This window comes from Heptranchias perlo, chromosome 17 (genome assembly GCF_035084215.1).
Source record: "Heptranchias perlo isolate sHepPer1 chromosome 17, sHepPer1.hap1, whole genome shotgun sequence".
NCBI classification, from domain to species: domain Eukaryota; kingdom Metazoa; phylum Chordata; class Chondrichthyes; order Hexanchiformes; family Hexanchidae; genus Heptranchias; species Heptranchias perlo.
Window position 1 is genome coordinate 22,763,388 of NC_090341.1, and position 18,699 is coordinate 22,782,086.

Here is an 18,699-nt window from a genome sequence, read left to right on the forward strand (position 1 = left end):
TGCGCGCGCAGCCCCCGCATGTGGGACTCCCGCCGGCAATTAAAGCCGGCGGGGTGCCACTTAGTGATTGCCGGCGGGAGTCCCACTTAAGGTATTTATTTTGGTATTTCAGGTCGTTTACAGATCTGATTAACGAGATATTTTAGGAGGGTTGCGATTTTACAAACAACTGTGACTGTTTCCCGTACTGGGGGAAACGCCCCCAGTTCAAATGGACGTGTTGCAGCCATCAGCCTGTGGCAGCTGCAAAGGTCAATTTGACAGGTTTGGGGGGGGTGGGGGGGTGGGGAAAGACCCTCACTTATTGCAGGAGACCACTCTGTCACTTTGGACAAAGTTTGGCCTCCACCACCCTCCTCCTAACAATAAAATTCACCAACTTGCACACTTACCCCGGTGTCCAGACACATGTACCTACCTTGCGGACCCCCTCAGATGTATATCTTCCGGATGGGGGCCGCCGTAATTGCAGTCATGACCTCCTCGGAGGGCGAACAGCATCACCAGCCTCGCTGTCTACCTCTGACACGTGGAGCTCCACAACACAGCGCTGAAACACATCCACCTGCACAGCAGGAGGGAGGGCAACTGCAGAGAGAGATGTGTCACAGAGGGCACTACCCTCGCCACAAGGTCCACAGACCGAGGCTCAACTTCCTGGACCTCTCCGAGGAGCAGTGCACACGGAGGCTCAGAGTCACTTGACACGTAGTCGTGGACATCTGCAGCCTCCTTCATGCCGAGCTGCTCCTGGCTGGCCCGAGCACCATCTTCTTACCTGTCGCTGTCAAAGTCACCACTGCCCTCAACAACCTCTCCTCCGCATCCTTCCAGGGTGCAACCGGGGACATCGCCGACGTCTCTCAGTCGTCTGCACAAAAAAGCCCTGCAAATACACCTACACCCACTCTGCAGTGACACAATGGGTGGCATCAGGTGTGGGTCTTCATTGTGATCCTCAGGAAAGGGCATTATTGCACAAACCAGACAAGATTCGCAAAGACGTGGCAGTAGTGGTGCCAATATAATATGTAATGTGAGTTGCTCAGGAATTAAGTATAAGGAAAAACCATGACAAACCCTCAAACACCCTTGTGCATCCCCTTCATGCTCACGACACGTTTGCCTTACGCTGCCTACTGCACATATGTGATGCATGCCCTGTGGCTGCAGCACAGGTAGTGGCAGGTTGAGTGAGGTTGACTGTGAAAGAGATGCATGAGAGGATGAGTATGAGATAGAGCCATGAGATTGTATGAGGATTGGGTTGAGTGGTAGTGGCGGGATGAGTACTGGCGAGGTGAGTAAGTACAGGTAAGATGAGGATGAGCTTTGAGTGGGTGTGAGGGGTGATGTGACAGAGTAGTGTTGGCAGTGCAGAAGGAGATGTGGGGTGGGGGTGGTGATGTGGCAGACGGAGTGTAGGGGAAAGAGTAAGTGTACTCACTTTGGCTGACCTACTTAGGTCATTGCAGCGCCTCCTGCATTGTATGCAGTTGCGCGATACGTTGGTGGTGCAGGTGACCTCCTCTGCCACCTCGAGCCAGGCCTTCTTGGTGGCAGAGGCAGGCCGCTTCCTCCCGCCCGCCGGGGAGAAGATCTCTGTCCTCCCCCTCCTCCTCACCCCATCCAATGATACCTAGAGTGAGGCATCATTAAACCTGGGAGCAGCCTTCCCCCTGGGCAGCTCCATGCTGTAATTTTTCCAATTTCTTGCAGCGTCAGTGGAGGACTGCCCCTTTAAATAGAGCTCCACCAGCTGACAGACCTTACTGCGCATGCGCAGTCTGCCCGCCGCGCAGCTTGGCAGCGGGGAACCTGGAACAAGAAGTAAGTGAATCCAATCAGCCTGCGATTGCGTTCGGGGCAGACTGATTTCACCTCGCCCCCCCCCCCGCCGCGAACCCGCCGCCCTGGTCATATCGGGCCCATGATTTTTCACATGGTAAACCAGTACCCCATCATAACTGTATTAAAAGAAAATCTCTACCAACTAGGCAGCCACTCATACGGTGGTGAGTGTCTGGAACGAGCTGCCAGAGGCAGTAGTAGAGGCGGGTACAATTTTGTCTTTTAAAAAGCATTTGAACAGTTACATGGGTAAGATGGGTATAGAGGGATATGGGCCAAGTGCAGGCAATTGGGACTAGCTTAGTGGTATAAACTGGGCGACATGGACATGTTGGGCCGAAGGGCCTGTTTCCATGTTGTAAACTTCTATGATTCTATGCTACAACGGGTCATTCTCTCTCTTTCTCTTCCTTTCGGATGTTTCTCTCTCTCTCTCTGTCTGTCTGTCTTTTGTCCTGGCCGTTTGTATATTTGGTGGTCCTGTATGTAACATCTCTCTGTCTGAACACTTTGATTGCCTTGACAACGGGCAGTTGGAAAGATTATCTGTAATCACCAGGCATTGTTCTCTGACAATAAATGCGGTAACCTTCAAGGAATCCCATACTTCACCTGACTAAGGAGAAAGCCTCCGAAAGCTTGTGATTTTCAAATAAAACTGTTGGACTATAACCTGGTGTTGTAAGATTCCTTACATTTGTCAACCCCAGTCCATCACCAGCATCTCCACATCATTGCATCTTGGGGGTGGTGATGAAGGTGAAAAAGAGAGAAAAATCATACTGTACTCACCTGACATATAAACATCTTTGTAAGCAGCAGTCACTGGATAGTCAACAGCAGCTGGAACCCCAGCCAATTTTACCCAACATTTGCCCATGGTACTCAGATCAGGTGTAGCAACTCATAGGCCAGGAATCAAACCTAGGATCTTCCTGCCTGTCTTAGTTCATGGTTATGAAATGCCCCCAGTGGATCAGTAGTCCCCATAATAGGCCATTTGATGAGAATTTTGTCTTTAATGACCTTGATACTGAGGAATGCCAAGAAGGCTTTTTATGAACATACAAAAATGACAGACAGAAAAAGTCCAGCTGGTCGATTAAGCCATAGTGCAACTGAGTATAATGATCCACAATGCTCCCATCCCACCCCCCCACATAATCTCCTGAGGGGCAAAAAATACAAGAAAAATCATATGCCAATTCAGGGGAAACTCCTCTCCAACTCCCAAAGGCGATCAAATCGAGTTCAGGGAGACCACAGTGACCATGAGACACATCGCCCAATACCTCACCTCGCTTTTGTAAATGGTGAAATCAATCACAACTAGGAACTCCTCCAGCTTCCTTTTGAACGCTCGCAGCGAATCTGCTCTGACTGCACGAGCCAGCAACTTGTTCAAAAGGTCAATGATCATCTGCGAAAAGAAAAACTTCCTGACATCTAACCTAGTTCTATGCTTCGGAAACTCACCTAATTTTCCCAGTTCCTTCCTAACCTATCTAACTCAAATAGTCTATCCACATGAACAGAGTCTAGTCACTTAATTATCTTAAAGACCTCAATCCCAAAGTCTACCTAGAGTAAAAGTAGCCAACACTCTAAGCTATCGTGGTAATTAAGGGCCTTTAAGCTAGGTATCAATCTAGCAGTCCTTTTCTGGACCTTTCCCAGGGTCGCCATCACCCATCACGTGACAGGACCAAAACTGGATACTGGGTATTCTAGATGATGCCTAATCAATGTCTTATACAAGAACCGTATATATAGTGCTTTCTGCTTTGTATTGGATTGTCCTCGCAATATTCAAATATTTGGTTTGCTTTTGCTACAGGTTTACAGCATTTGTTGTGAACCTTCAGCGAATCACGTACTATAACACATAGCTCTTTTGCCCGGTCAACAGTCTTTAATTCGGAACCAGAGATGGTATACACGTGCTTGGCGTTAACCCAATTGACTTGGATAACACTACATTTATCTATTTTAAATTACATCAGATGTGGGGCCCATTGCTCCACTGCATCTAGGTCTGATTGTGGTGGTTTTATTTCTCATATAAAGGTCCTAACACTTGCCCAAATCTTTGTATTATTCACGAACTTGCAGACAGCTCTCGAAACGCCTTTATCCAGATCATTAAAGATTGTGAAGAGCAATAGTCCTAACACTGATACTTGTGGGACTCCAGTAGTAACTTGTCCTGACGCAGAACGACTACCATTAATAATAACCTTCTGCCTATGAGAATCCAACCAATTCCTTTTCCAATCCAAGATCTGCCTGCCAATCCCACAGGACTCTATCCTAATTAGTATATTGTGTGGCAATAGATTGCTCCTGAATGTTATGTCCAAGAATGTGTATCTCTCAAAAAAAATTATTGGTTCTGTAAGAACCATGAGCTATAGGGCAGTAATGCAAAGGTACATGGATGTCACTGAACAGCCAAGTAAACATAGCTTGAAACACTTCTGTTGTTTTTAATGAAAAAAATAAAATATATAAAAATGCAAATTCCAGACATGGCAAATTAAGTTTTAAATGCAAAGGAAATCTATCAAGTAAAAACAATAAAGCTTTGAGCGATTTTTGTCTTTCACTGGAATCTCAAACTACTTGTTACATTGTATTGATCATTTTTCTGAAACAAGCTAAAGAAAATCCTTGTGGTCGATCACAAAACATTACTGCATTAAAGGCAAAATGAGCCACAATAAAGTGTTTCGTTCTCACCATCAAAATCACTTGGCAAGGAACACTATTCTAATTCTTCGAATTCTCCAGCATATACCGTATCAATGTACCAGTACAGAATGTGTTTCAACAATCATGGGTCTGACATAATACAGTGTTAGTTTCTTTGATACAATTTGAAACTCCACTTCCTTCAGATTCGCAGTTTCACACTGAAAGAGAATCTTACAGAAGCACTGATTCTAGTCTTATACAGGGCTAGTTAGCCGTTCTTTTAAAAAAAACTTTCAAGATATAAAACAATTTAACTTACTGTAACAGAAGATAAGCCCATTTGTAAACTTAATGGAATAGGTTTGCATTCAAACTCACACCATTACATAAAGATCAAAGGAACTGAAAAAGATACACTATTGTACACATTTACATTTCAGTAGCTTTTAAGTAGTGTGTTTTTTGATGAAATCCTGTGCGTTATAAAATTGCAAGATAATCAGTGTAAGGAACAATCCTCCAGTTTTTGTACCTGTTAGCACAGCTGCACATTTCCAGGTCAGGCACAGCAAAACTAGATGCAAATGGAAGCTTTCTCTGCTTTGCCTAACAGCTAACCTTGATTGCAACTGGACCAAGGTAATTTTCTTTTCATTTCTCACACCAATCAACTTTATTGCCTCCCAAGGTAATATTGCTAATTTATGGGCAGCTTCATGCCTACTGGGAACTGGGTTACGGTTCCTCATTTAGCTTAGGATGCATTTTAAGAGACGATCCTGACAGCGTGCTGGATTTGAAGCCATATCCCAGAAGTGAAATAAAAGATCACATGCTGCACATGGTCCCTTGGGATTCTGACATATTAATTCCTGCACAGGAAGAGTAAGCACAGTAATGCCCTATTTTGTCTCTTCCAGTTCACACATCTCCAGTGCTCAGTACAATTCTTAGAATTTGGTTGTCAATGTTGGTTTCTCCTGAACACTGTATTAAATAGCACATCAACTAGAATGTGCACGTTTTAGCTATATAGATCAAAATTCACCTAGTTTTGGGCGATAAAAACTCAACATAATGCATGCAAATTTACTACAAAATAAAGATGCCTTCTCCAAACAAGCAAAGTGACTGCTCCCATTTCCACTTGACTTTTAAAATATGCATCCAATCCTTGTATATTATATAATCATATTGATATGACGTCTAATGCATCACCTCAAGTCACTGGCGTTGCCTCAAATACAGTTGGGGAAAATGTCCAGAGCAGCACTTCAACCCCACAAATCTGATGCTAAGAGACTAGCTTTTTTTCACATTTTCCTTCCATACTGTATTTCTTAATTAAATACACAAGAAAAATTACCCTATTAGTTTTTCAAAGCTATCTGTAACTTATTTACCCCTGCCATTTCAGATTGCTTTTCAGTAAATTAAAAGCCCCACACTTTTTCAAATGGATGCAACGATAAATAGGCAACTTGCTTTAATTGCCCACAAGCAGGATAATGTTATCTGCAAAATCCATATGCACTAAACATATCCATCCACACAACAGTAATCACTCAATACCCAAAAATTCTTCAAAATAATGGTAAATTTAAATGTATGACACCATTTCAATAAGTTATATTAAAAATACCTACACTTTTTATATCCTGCTGCTTCTGATGAAATAAAGAAAACATGAGCTTGTCTACATTGCTAAAACTAATGTGGATGAAAAAGTTAACAGAAAATTTTTTAAAGTTTCTTTCAACTGCTACTTCACAATCGTGTAAGTTGCAAGGGAATTAAAGAGTAAAGCTATTTTCAAGTATTAGTAAAGCAGTTTAAAATATATATAAAAAACTAGCTGCATTATGTATGAATTTGAGCTGAGCTTAGCTTCATGGAACAATATTTTATTGACCTGAACAGAGACTGGTTATTATATTCAAGTGATAGTACTTTTGCCTCTGAGTCATAAGGTCATGGGTTCAAGCCCACTCCAGGACTTCAATGCATAATCTAGGCTGGCACGTCAGTGCAGTACTGAGGGAGCACCACACTGTTGGAGGGGGCATCTTTCGGTTAATTAAGATTAGTAAAGAAAAAGTACTGGAGAAATTAATGTAACTACAAGCCGACAATTCCCCTGGACCTGTTGGCCTACATCCGAGGATATTAAAACAGGCAGCTGCATTGGTTTTGATCTTCCAGAATTCCCTAGATTCTAGAATGGTCCCCCATGGAAGGCAGCAAATGTAACATGTTATTCAAGAAAGGAGGGAGAGAGAAAACAGGGAACTATAGACCAGTTAGCCTGACATCAGTAGTAGGGAAAATGCAAGAATCTATTATTAAGGACATGGTAACAGGGCACTTAGAAAATCATAATATGATTAGGCAGAGTCAACATGATTTTATGAAACGGAAATAGTGTTCGACAAATCTATTAGAATTTTTTTTGAGGGTGTATCTAGCAGGGTAGATAAGGGGGAAACCAGTGGATGTAGTATATTTGGATTTTCAAAAGGCATTCAATAAATTGCCACACAAGAGATTGTTACACAAGATAAGGGCGCATGGAATTGGAGATAATATATTAGCGTGGATTGAGGATTGGTTAACGGACAGAAAACAGAGAGTAGGAATATATGGGTCATTTTCGGGTTGGCAGGTTGTAACTAGTGGGGTGCTGCAAGGATCAGTGCTTGGGCCTCAGCTGTTTACAATCTATATTAATGACTTAGATGAGGAGACTGAGTGCAATGTATCCAAGTTTGCTGATGATGCAAAGCTAGATGGGAAAGTAAGGAGGATGCAGAGAGACTGCAAAGGGATATAGATAGCTTAAGTGAGTGGGCGAGAAGATGGCAGATGGAGCATAATGTGGGGAAATGTGAAATATCCACTTTGGTTGGAAGAATAGAAAAGCAGAATGTTTTTTTAAAAGGTGAGAGACTAAGAAATGTTGGAAGCCAGAGGGATTTGGGTGTCCTTATACACGAATCACAGAAAGTCAACATGCAGGTACAGCAAGCAATTAGGAAGGCAAATGGTAAGTTAGCCTTTACTGCAAGGGGGTTGGAGCATAAGGGTAAGGAGGTCTTGTTGCAATTATATAGGGCTCTGGAGAGACCACACCTGGAGCACTTTGTACAGTTTTGGTCTCCTTAACTAAGGAAGGATGTACTTGCCTTAGAGGGGCTGCAATGAAGGTTCACTAGATTGATTTGTGGGATGAGAGGGTTGTCCCTTGAGGAGAGATTGAGTAGAATGGGCCTATATTCTCTGGAATTTAGAAGAATCAGAGGTGATCTCATTGAAACGTATAAAATTCTGAGAGGGCTTGACAGGGTAGATGCTGAGAGGCTGATTCCCCTGGCTGGAAAGTCTAGATCTGGTCATAGTCTCAAGATAAGGGGTTGGCCATTTAGGACTGAGATGAGGAAATATTTCTTCACTCAGAGGGTTGTGAATCTTTGGAATTCTCAATCACAGAGGGCTATGGATTCATTGAGTATATCCAAGACTGAGATCAATAGGTTTTTGGACACTAAGGGAATCAAGGGATATGGGGATCGGGCGGGAAAGTAGAGTTGAGGTAGATGATCAACCATGATCTTACTGAATGGCGGAGCAGGCTCGAGGGGCCATATGGCCTATTCCTGCTTTTATTTCACATGTCCTGGCCAACATTTATCTCTCAACCAACATCACTAAAAACAGATTATCTGGTCATTTATCTCATTGCTGTTTTGTGGGACCGTGCTGTGCACAAATTGGTTGCCACGTTTCCCAATATTACAACAACTACATTTCAAAAGTACCTACTTGGCTTCTGTGAAGTTCTTTGGGACATCCTGAGGTCGCAAAAGGCACTACATAAATGCAAGTTGGTTCTTTCTTATTAATTACATACTTCATAGCATTAAATGTTCACTAGTTAACTTAATTCAAATACTGACAAAGGAACTTATTGACATTTAATTCTAAACACTGTGTTTAGGATTTAAAGCATATGTTAAAAGAATAACTGTGCAACTTGAGTTGGTTACAGTTTGTTAGTCTGAACAACGCTTATTATGGATGAAAGCAAACAATCACTGTTTTTAAAAAAAATTGAGTTGGTATTACATATAAATACAAAACAGGAGAACAGTGCTCAATATACCACAGTATTAAAAAAATTCAATATGCAAAATATCAATCCAGAATGATGCTGCAGAATATAACATAGATGGACTTCCAGTTAAATTAGGCTCCATTTTAAGGCATTTTTGGCTGGTTCTCAAAATTTTTTTTGAAGATTTTGCTGTCGATCAATAATAACACACTTTTCTTAAGTTTGGATTAAGTATGGGTCCTGGTCCTTCCATAATTCCCACAGGTCCTAAAAACCATACCTCTATCAGCAATGTTTGTTGAAGGATTTTTCCACTAGTAAACAATGCAAGATTGAGGGATGTGTTTGAGTATTTAAGAGAAGATATTCTTTCTGCTCTTTGAAAACAGTAGGAACACAAATATCCTGTCATGGACAAGCTCAATTTTCACTACTCTCTCCTGTCAATTTGAGCACACAAGAAAATAGGTTTGCTTCTTTTGTTTTTTCCCCCCAATTTGGGATATTGCTTTCTAAATACAGATAAGAAAACTTTGCCCACTGCACAAGAAATTAAAATCATGAACAGGCTAATTTAAATGTGAAAAATGTCACCTGCCCCAGTGTTTGCTGAAAAAGAGTTTCACTCCCGATGCATAGACAGTCCCCAACAAACAGGTTATTGATTTCTTATGCTCCACCTACAGCAATATTTAAAATATATTGTACAAGTATTGAAATAAGGGATATACCGGAGTTGAAGTCGCTTGGTTAAGTTGAAGTGGTACTGAAGAAATCTGCAATGGTTTCAATTGTGAGGGAGGTTGTGATGGCTGTGCTGGCATCGGAGGCTGTTGAACCTGATACTGTGGCAGTGGCTGAGATACAGGCTGGACAAGAGGCTGCACTGTTGGCACCGGTTGCTGGGGGGGAAAAGCACACCACAAGAATTCATCACACAGCTCATTTACTTACCTGTGTCTATATATAATTTCCATCAAAATTTCAAGTAAAATGGCTCCAACACAAAAATAATTGCTGACAGCATACCAAACCCTGACTTCAAAGCTATCTTGTCATCAGTCCTTTTTCATCAACTGGTAACATAAACCACCTTGAGAAATTAGTTCCTTTAAGATATCATTCTTACATGCAGTGACGTGATAGGAGGTTTTTAAAAATTGTTGAGAGACACACGGGACTGAAAGTGGAAAAATGCAAGCGATTCCAATAATAATGTCCACTAAGTTTAGAATAATTAGAGTAAGATCTTGCCATCTCATGAAGAACAATCCATTGAGAACAAAATGTATAATTAGAATTAAATATCTACCTGAAAATGGAATGTTGCAGTGCAGAAATATGGGTCCAACTATGAGAAATCAGAACATATGGGTAAGGTAACAAAAGTAAAAAGGTTCACAAACTGCGCAACAATGCAGTTCATTCATAAAAGGGACCTTAGTGTAACAACATATTGACTGACAGGAAAGTGGGCTGGTGCTCACCTGTTGTGGTTGTCCTATCTGCATTGTAGCAAATGGTGCTGGTTGCTGGTAATGTTGCTGGGGCACGTATTGATGAGGTTGCAGAGGCACAGCAGCAGATGGGGCATGCATCATAGGATTGGGCTATAACAAAAACAAAAGCAATGACATTTCCTTGTTTTTGAGAATTGCACTGCAATGTTTTTATTCTGTTTGCCTAGCGGCTGCTTTGGTTCAAAGTGAAAAGAGTTTATGAAATGTCCTGTGGACTCAAAACTACAGCACAACTACAGTTTATAACTTTCCATGGTTGACTAATTCAGGCTGGAATGGGAAATTGAAACTTTACACTGCAGCATTATTAGTATTACCAGGACAGATTAAATCCATCCACTAGCCCAGTAATTTCTCAAGTTTTTAATTTCTACCTTATGCAAAGATTCAACTACCTATTCAAAGCATTCTACTTTATTTTACAAAAAACTACAGCAACATAGGGGGTAAAATTCAACTTGAAAGGCGCAAAATGGGAGGCAGCAGATTGGTTGCCCATAATACATCCTGCCCGATTTTCCATTGAAATTTAGTATCCCCGAAGTTGAATTTTACTCTCTTCTTATAATTATGAGGTGGAGATGCCGGTGATGGACTGGGGTGGACAAATGTAAGGAATCTTACAACACCAGGTTATAGTCCAACAAATTTATTTTAAAATCACAAGCTTTCGGAGATTATCTCCTTCGTCAGATTCATTCATCTGACGAAGGAGATAATCTCCGAAAGCTTGTGATTTTAAAATAAATTTGTTGGACTATAACCTGGTGTTGTAAGATTCCTTACATTTATAATTATGAGCACTTTGCTGTAAAAGTAAGGATGCACCAAAGGAAATAGAACAAGCCGTCAAACTGTTGCCAATATTTGAAACAGAGCATAACTGACACTCATGAAGCTCATTAATGATACATAATAGATGATAATGCATTTCATGAATTAGGTTTATAAAAATTACTTGTGTATCAAAAGTTGGAGTGTATCATGAAAGTTTCTCATTGCTAATGCTCTGAAATATAAATAATTTTCAACTAAATTAACATTTAAACTAATCAAAATAGTGAATGAAATGTTTTCAGTAATCAAAGCATTCAAGACCTTTACAAAAAGAAAAGGAATATTTAAATAACTGAAGTGCTGTACATTAAAAGACGGACATTCAGGGCAAGTGCAAAATTATACTAAAAGGCAACACGATGGAATAATATTTCTTGCAAAATACAGTAGATTTGAAATATAGCCATGAAATTATAGTACTTCAGATTCCATGCAGTGAGGGTTATTTTGTAGTTTTAAATTGCTAACAGCCTGCACATTGTAAGTATGCTGAACACTTAGCCCACTTTTGAATTATTGCCGCTGATACAGTGGTTGTGTACATGGAGAAAGGACGTACAGTGGATTCTTAATGACCAAAATAGTTTTGATTACAAAGCTCGATAGGATGATACAAGAAACATTTGGCATGCTACCATCGGTTTTATTAATGGAAAGGTTCAAGGGTCATTAATACAATCTTCAAAGCTTTTCTCATGTTCAACCCTATCTAATGAAACAACTCAGTTTATACAGGAATTCAGAACAGGCCAAGCTCTCATAGTAAAAAGGAACATTTTTAAACACAAGATGCAGAATGGTGAGGCTGGACTTGACCACGAGGTCAGTCCTGAAAACGCTGAGGCATTAGACAAGACGACTCATTCGAACCAACCACAACAATTTTTTTTTTAAAGTTTAACCATTCATGCTGCCTTGTATAGCTGGAAGTAATTGTTCATTTTCTTCACGTCGTGACTCTTTCCCATTATATCCATCATGCAGCTGGGAAATCCCAAGAATAGCAATTTCTTCCCGACTGTAACTGATCAAGTTCAGTATTTCTCTTCTTGGGTCTCTTAAGCCACCCTCCCACCTCAAATTTTGCAGGTCCTGCTGAAAAGGATGGAGTCTTAGCAGAAGCAGGTTCGGTCTCATTATCTGCTACTCTGACCAGCAATCTGCCACACTTCTGCCCAGGGCACAATTAAAATTTAGGCTTTAATTTTCTTGGGAACAGTTCTGCACTTCCTTTTCATTATGTCCCTAAGATTGTTTAGGGAAACAAATGAACATACAAGTAAACACAAATAGCATTGCTGAATATTCACCTTGCAAGAAAGAATATAATTGTCTATGAATTAGTTTACATATGTATTGTTAAACCTAAAAAATGCAGCTATGGACAATGTCTACCAAATAGAGTTTTCCTGGAAGCTGCATTTTTAAAAAAATTTTTTTTTTAACGGTCAGCATGGCATGGTAGTCTTACAAACCAAATTCAGGGCTAGAGCACACTATATTTGACTTTGGGATGGGACCAATGGAATAAGTTATCTGAACCAGTACCAGAATGTAGAAGTTCACCTGCCATTAGTTTTCTCTCTTTCCCCCCCTGTTTTACTGTTTCTTTTTTCCATCCATTTCCTGATATCAAATTCTACTTCTTTATCCTAATAATTTCTTTTTAGTCATCTTTCATTCGATCTTTTGTTTTGATGTCCCCTCTGTTTCCCAACTTTGCTCTAATATGACCTCCTCAGGTGACTGAGACAGTGGTGCACCATCTCTCATCATTCTTAACTTCTCTGCAATCTTTAGCACAGTGGAACACACCATCCTCCAACACCTCTCCTCTGTTGTCCTGCAGATTGGGACTGCCGTCGCCTGGTTTCACTCTTACTTATCCAGTCATAGCCATTGAATCTCCTTCAACGGCTTCTCTTTCCGCTCCCACACCATTACCCCTGGGGTCCCCCAAGTATCCATCCTTGGCCCCCTCCTGTTCCTCATCTACATGCTGTCCCTCGGCGATATCATCCAAAAACACGTCAGGTACCACCTGTATGCTGACGACACCCAGCCCTACCTCTCTGGACCCCTCCATTGCTTCCGTGTTGTCAAATTGCTTGTCCGACATCTAGTCTTGGATGAACCACAAATACCTAAAATTATAACATTGGGAAGACTGAAGCCTTTGTCTTTGGCCCCCGTCACGAACTCTGTTCCATCGCCACCGACTCCATCCTCCTCCCTGGCCACTGTCTCAAGCTTATTGAGGGTACGGTAGCGTAGTGGTTATGTTACTGGGCTAGTAATCCAGAGGCCTGGACTAAAATCCAGAGTCACGAGTTCAAATCCCGCCACGGCGGCTGGCGAATTTAAAATTCAATTAATTAAATAAAAATCTGGAATTAAAATACTAGTATCAGTAATGATAGCCATGAAACTACCGGATTGTCGTAAAAACCCATCTGGTTCACTAATGTCCTTTAGGGAAGGAAACCTGCCGTCCTTACCCGGTCTGGCCTATATGTGACTCCAGACCCACAGCAATGTGGTTGATTCTTAATAGCCCTCTTAGGGATGGGCAATAAATGCCGGCCTTGCCAGCGACGCCCACATCCAGTGAACGAATAAAAAAAAAAGCTGAACCAGACAGTTCACAACCTTGGCTTCCTATTTGACCGAGAGCTTCCGACCCCATATCCTTTCCATCATAAAGACTATCTGCTCCATAACATGGCCCATCTCCGCCCCTGCCTCAACTCATCTGCTGCTGAAACCCTCATCCATGCATTTGCTACCTCCAGACTGGACTATTCCAATGCTTTCCTGGCCGGCTTCCCATCTTCCACTCTCCATAAACATGAGCTCATCCAAGCCTCTGCTGCTCATATCCAAACCCACATCAAGTCCCAATCACCCATTGCCCCTACGCTTGTAAGCCTACATTGGCGCCTGGTCCACCAATGCCGCGATTTTAAAATTCTCATTGCCCTATATCTGTAACCTCCTTCAGCCGTACAACCCTCCGAGAACTCTGCATTCCTCCAACACTGGACCCTTCTGCATTCCACACTCCCTTTGCCCTTCCATTGGCACCCATGCCTTCAGCCGTCTGGACCCTAAGCTCTGGAATTCTCTCCGTAAACCCCACCGCCTCTCCACTTCTCTCTCCACATTTAAGCTCCTCCTTAAAATCTACCTCTGCGACCAAGCTTTTAGTCACCGCTCCTAATATCTCCTTGTCTCAGTATTAATTTTGTCTGATTACGCTCCTGTGAAGCAGCTTAAGAGGTTGTCCTACATTAAAGGTACTATATAAATGCAACTTGTTGTTCTAGTAATAATCTCCTCACTCAGTCCTTCTTTATCAATGAGGTCCATCCCACAACATAGCAGCAACTGTTTCTACTTCGATTTCTAATCCAGTATTTTTTGCAGATTTGAAACACAGCTCAATGTTTTAACTAAAAATAGTGGAGAATTGGGAAATTTGATGTAAAATGCAAGTTTTTAAAATCTATTATAGGTAATAAAAACAGCAGGACTGAAAAATTGAAATGTGAACTGGAATAGCTTGCTTTTTCTCCCCCCAATGGTTTTATTTCCTATGCCATGCATCATTCTCCAGCTTGCAGAACAGCTGGGAGGCCTGTTCCCAGGCTTCTACCAATTCTGTTCCTGAGCTGGCCACTAAGAGATGCATAAGTATGACCAAGCATGCTTCACCTTCTAATTTTACCTAATTTATTATAGGGAAGTAGTGAACCTTCAACTTGGCTGTTCCTCTTGGCAGCCCAGCTGACAGCAAGAACCCACCATTGGGAAATGCAGACAAATTCATATCCTACTGCTCCATGGTCCTAATAGAGAAACAGTGCTTCAGTAATAATGATGCCCTTAGATTATCAACTTAAATGAAAAAAAATGGATCCACACAATTACTCATTTGCTGTTGATATCCATCTTACATCATAAAGTTTCCAGTGCTTATCAACCTAAGCAATTACGTAATTCAGATTAAGTAAACAGAATTCAATTGTAGTTTTATGTAAATTACTAAGGAACAAGAAAATTGTAGATAGTTCCAGTTAAAAAGGTACAGAGATCAAATTCTTACCGTTAACTACGCATGGAAAAAATAGGGCCCCTCACAGCATATGTAAAACTTAAAAGAATCCATATCTGGTGGGTGGCCTACTAGGTGTTGCTTCCATCTCAACTTTTCCAAGGCTAAAACATGATGTCAACCACATGTTGTCTTCGAACCCCAATGCTCCAAAAAAAGCAATAAGCCACACAAGTGACAAGTCAAGATAATAGGTTGCGGCACCCCAATCTGAGAAGTCAAAATATTTGCAACAAACTTGGCCAGCCCAACCACAGTACAGTGAGGTTTGCAAAGGTTTTTTTTTAAAAACAAGGTTTTTTTTCTTCCCACTTTCCAGCCAGATATTCCAGTTTAAGGACACTATAGGCTTACATTCCTGAATACTCAGAATATCCTTAGTGAATCCTGAAATTTACCAGCGAATAATTTTATTAGGAGCTGTTAGTGAAATTAAATATTCGGCAGAGATCTTAAACATTACAATTCACAGGCATTAAATTTAGTTACATTGATATTACTTTTGCGTAACAGCTCACGGTATACTTGGTGTCTCCATTCTCAGTCATTTAAATTAATAGACATCAGGCCAGATCTTGCTGGAGCGTGCGACGTTAGTTGAACTTGTTCTGCACCCTTCAGCTTGAAAATTTCTCGCGCCATAACTTGTTGGAAGTGCGAGCTGATGACGGGAGCAACGGGGCACCTGGGACCTCAGTAGACGGGGACCAAAAGTGTATCTCCTTAACCAATGAGATTTAAGGATTAAGAAAGAAACAGGAATGACAGAGAAGGAGGGTGGATTAGAGAGTGGGTGAATTAGTGTCAAATCAGGTACAGAAAGATAAAGAGAGGGAAAGAAAGATTAGATTAAGAGAGAGGAAAAAAAAACAAAGGAAAAGTAAAAAAAAAATTCACAAATTTAAAATCTGACATTTTTTAAATCTTACGTACGTTCACTAAGGTCCCAAATGCCCCACTGCCACCATTATCAGGCAGGAATGAAATTGAACCGTTTAAATTATTCCCTTTCTGGGCCAGAGTGGTTGATTGGCATTGCATTAACAATCATGTCATTAAAAAGGTACTTACATTTAAGTTCTAGCCCTAACTTTCTGCAGCGAGTTTAATGGGCAATTAATGTGCAAATCCAGCAAGTTCTTAAAAATAACGGGGAAGGTAAGGGAGAGATACCGTTTGTGCAAAGAAAATGGCAGAGTGGCAAAAATCAACCAGCAAGTACTGGAGATTCAGAACTCATGGCATATCTCTTAATCCCCTGAACTTGCTGGCTAATTTGCGTAATAATAACGGCATGCATCAGCAGGCTGTAACCGCAACTGAAAAAAAGCTTGGTTTTAGAGTGATGCAGACATTTTCTGTTCATAAAAGTAAAAATTGAAGTAGCATGTTAGAATTATAAAACTTACTGTAGGTGTGTGCTGGTAGTGAGCCAACAGTTGTTGTGAGCTAATGGAAGGTGCTTGGGTCTCACTCTGTGGTGGACTGCAGATCTGCTGTACTCCAGGGGGCATCGGCTCATGAACAGATGAGTAAACTGCACTCTGCTGGCTGCCTTGGGAGTCAGAGTAAAGTGTTGATCCTTGCCCGCTGTCACAAGTGCTGTCAGCTTTAAAATACACAGTTGATAAGTACGACATTTGTTTACAAGTCTAGACAAACAGCACAGTATAAACTAGACAGGTCAATTCTGACAATCCAAATGATAGATGACACAGTACCCTGAGCCACAAAGTATTATGGTAAGTGTTCACAACAAATCACTATTCCCATATGTTCTCAAACTCATTTTTGGGAGGTACAAGGTAGAAGTCAGCACTTCCAGAGGAGGAAGTGGTATGATAACACCCATTCTCTTTTATGGCTTCTAGGTTACTCAAAAGCAGCACTAACCAAAACCTGGAAGTATCTTGTCTTGTTATGTTTGCTCCCAGATAGGGAAGGGTACAAGTAAAACTGGAGAGAGGAGGCATCTTCCACTTCCCAAATAACAGTGCAAGAGCAAGAGACGGTTCTGCTTTGGTACAGCAAGCAAGTTACCACTCCAAACTTGATGGTGAAGCATTGGTTTAACTAAAAAAGTAATAAAATAGTTTTTTAATGGGCAAAGTTTCTCTTTGTAGTCATACTTTTCAGCCGTCCCATTATCACAAAAATATGTATGGAGTGAAAGGGGTAATTTTTTTTTTTATTCGTTAATGGGATGTGAGCGTCGCTGGCGAGGCCGGCATTTATTGCCCATCCCTCATTGCCCTTGAAAAGGTGGTGGTGAGCCGCTTTCTTGAACCGCTGCAGTCCATGTGGTGAAGGTTCTCCTACAGTGCTGTTAGGAAGGGAGTTCCAGGATTTTGACCCAGCGACGATGAAGGAACGGCGATATATTTCCAAGTCGGGATGGTATGTGACTTGGAGGGGAACGTGCAGGTGGTGTTGTTCCCATGCGCCTGATGCCCTTGTCCTTCTAGGTGGTAGAGGTTTGGGAGGTGCTGTTGAAGCAGCCTTGGCAAGTTGCTGCAGTGCATCCTATGGATGGTACACACTGCAGCCACTGTGCATCGGTGGTGAAGGGAGTGAATGTTTAGGGTGGTGGATGGGGTACCAATCAAGCAGGCTGCATTATCTTGAATGGTGTCGAGCTTCTTGAGTGTTGTTGGAGCTGCACTCATCCAAGCAAGTGGAGAGTATTCCATCACACTCCTGACTTGTGCCTTGTAGAGGGTGGAAAGGCTTTGGGGAGTCAGGAGGTGAGTCACTCACCACAGAATACCCAGCCTCTGACCTGCTCTCATAGCCACAGTATTTATATGGCTGGTCCAATTAAGTTTCTGGTCAATGGTGACCCCCAGGATGTTGATGGTGGGGGGTTCGGCGATGGAAATGCCATTGAATGTCAAGGGGAGGTGGTTAGACTCTCTCTTGTTGGAGATGGTCATTGCCTGGCACTTATCTGGCACGAATGTTACTTGCCACTTATCAGCCCAAGCCTGGATGTTGTCCAGGTCTTGCTGCGTTCGGGCTCAGACTGCTTCATTATTTGAGGGGTTGCGAACGGAACTGAATACAGTGCAATCATCAGCGAGCATCCCCATTTCTGACCTTATGATGGAGGGAAGGTCATTGATGATGCAGCTGAAGATGGTTGGGCCTTGGACACTGCCTTGAGGAACTCCTGCAGCAATGCCCTGAGGCTGAGATGATTGGCCTCCAACAACCACTACCATCTTCCTTTGTGCTAGGTATGACTCCAGCCACTGGAGAGTTTTCCCCCTGATTCCCATTGACTTCAATTTTACTCGGGCTCCTTGGTGCCACACTCGGTCAAATGCTGCCTTGATGTCAAGGGCAGTCACTCTCACCTCACCTCTGGAATTCAGCTCTTTTGTCCATGTTTGGACCAAGGCTGTAATGAGGTCTGGAGCCGAGTGGTCCTGGCGGAACCCAAACTGAACACCGGTGAGCAGGTTATTGGTGAGTAAGTGCCGCTTGATAGCACTGTCGACGACACCTTCCATCACTTTGCTGATGATTGAGAGTAGACTGATGGGGCGGTAATTGGCCGGATTGGATTTGTC

The 18,699-nt window shown here is 41.9% G+C and overlaps 1 protein-coding gene across 4 annotated transcripts in view; it reads right to left on the reverse strand.

Annotated features, from left to right (window-relative positions):
* LOC137334164 (serine/threonine-protein kinase WNK2-like) overlaps positions 1 to 18,699 on the reverse strand; it is a 160,826-nt gene that overhangs the window by 60,883 nt on the left and 81,244 nt on the right. For all 4 annotated transcript variants that reach the window (XM_067998723.1, XM_067998722.1, XM_067998719.1 and 1 more), the window contains exons 8-11: positions 16,537 to 16,736; positions 10,144 to 10,266; positions 9,969 to 10,007; positions 9,388 to 9,558 (exon numbers count right to left, since the gene is read on the reverse strand). In XM_067998723.1, the coding sequence (XP_067854824.1) occupies positions 9,388 to 9,558; positions 9,969 to 10,007; positions 10,144 to 10,266; positions 16,537 to 16,736 (533 nt within the window). The remainder of the gene's footprint in view (positions 1 to 9,387; positions 9,559 to 9,968; positions 10,008 to 10,143; positions 10,267 to 16,536; positions 16,737 to 18,699) is intronic.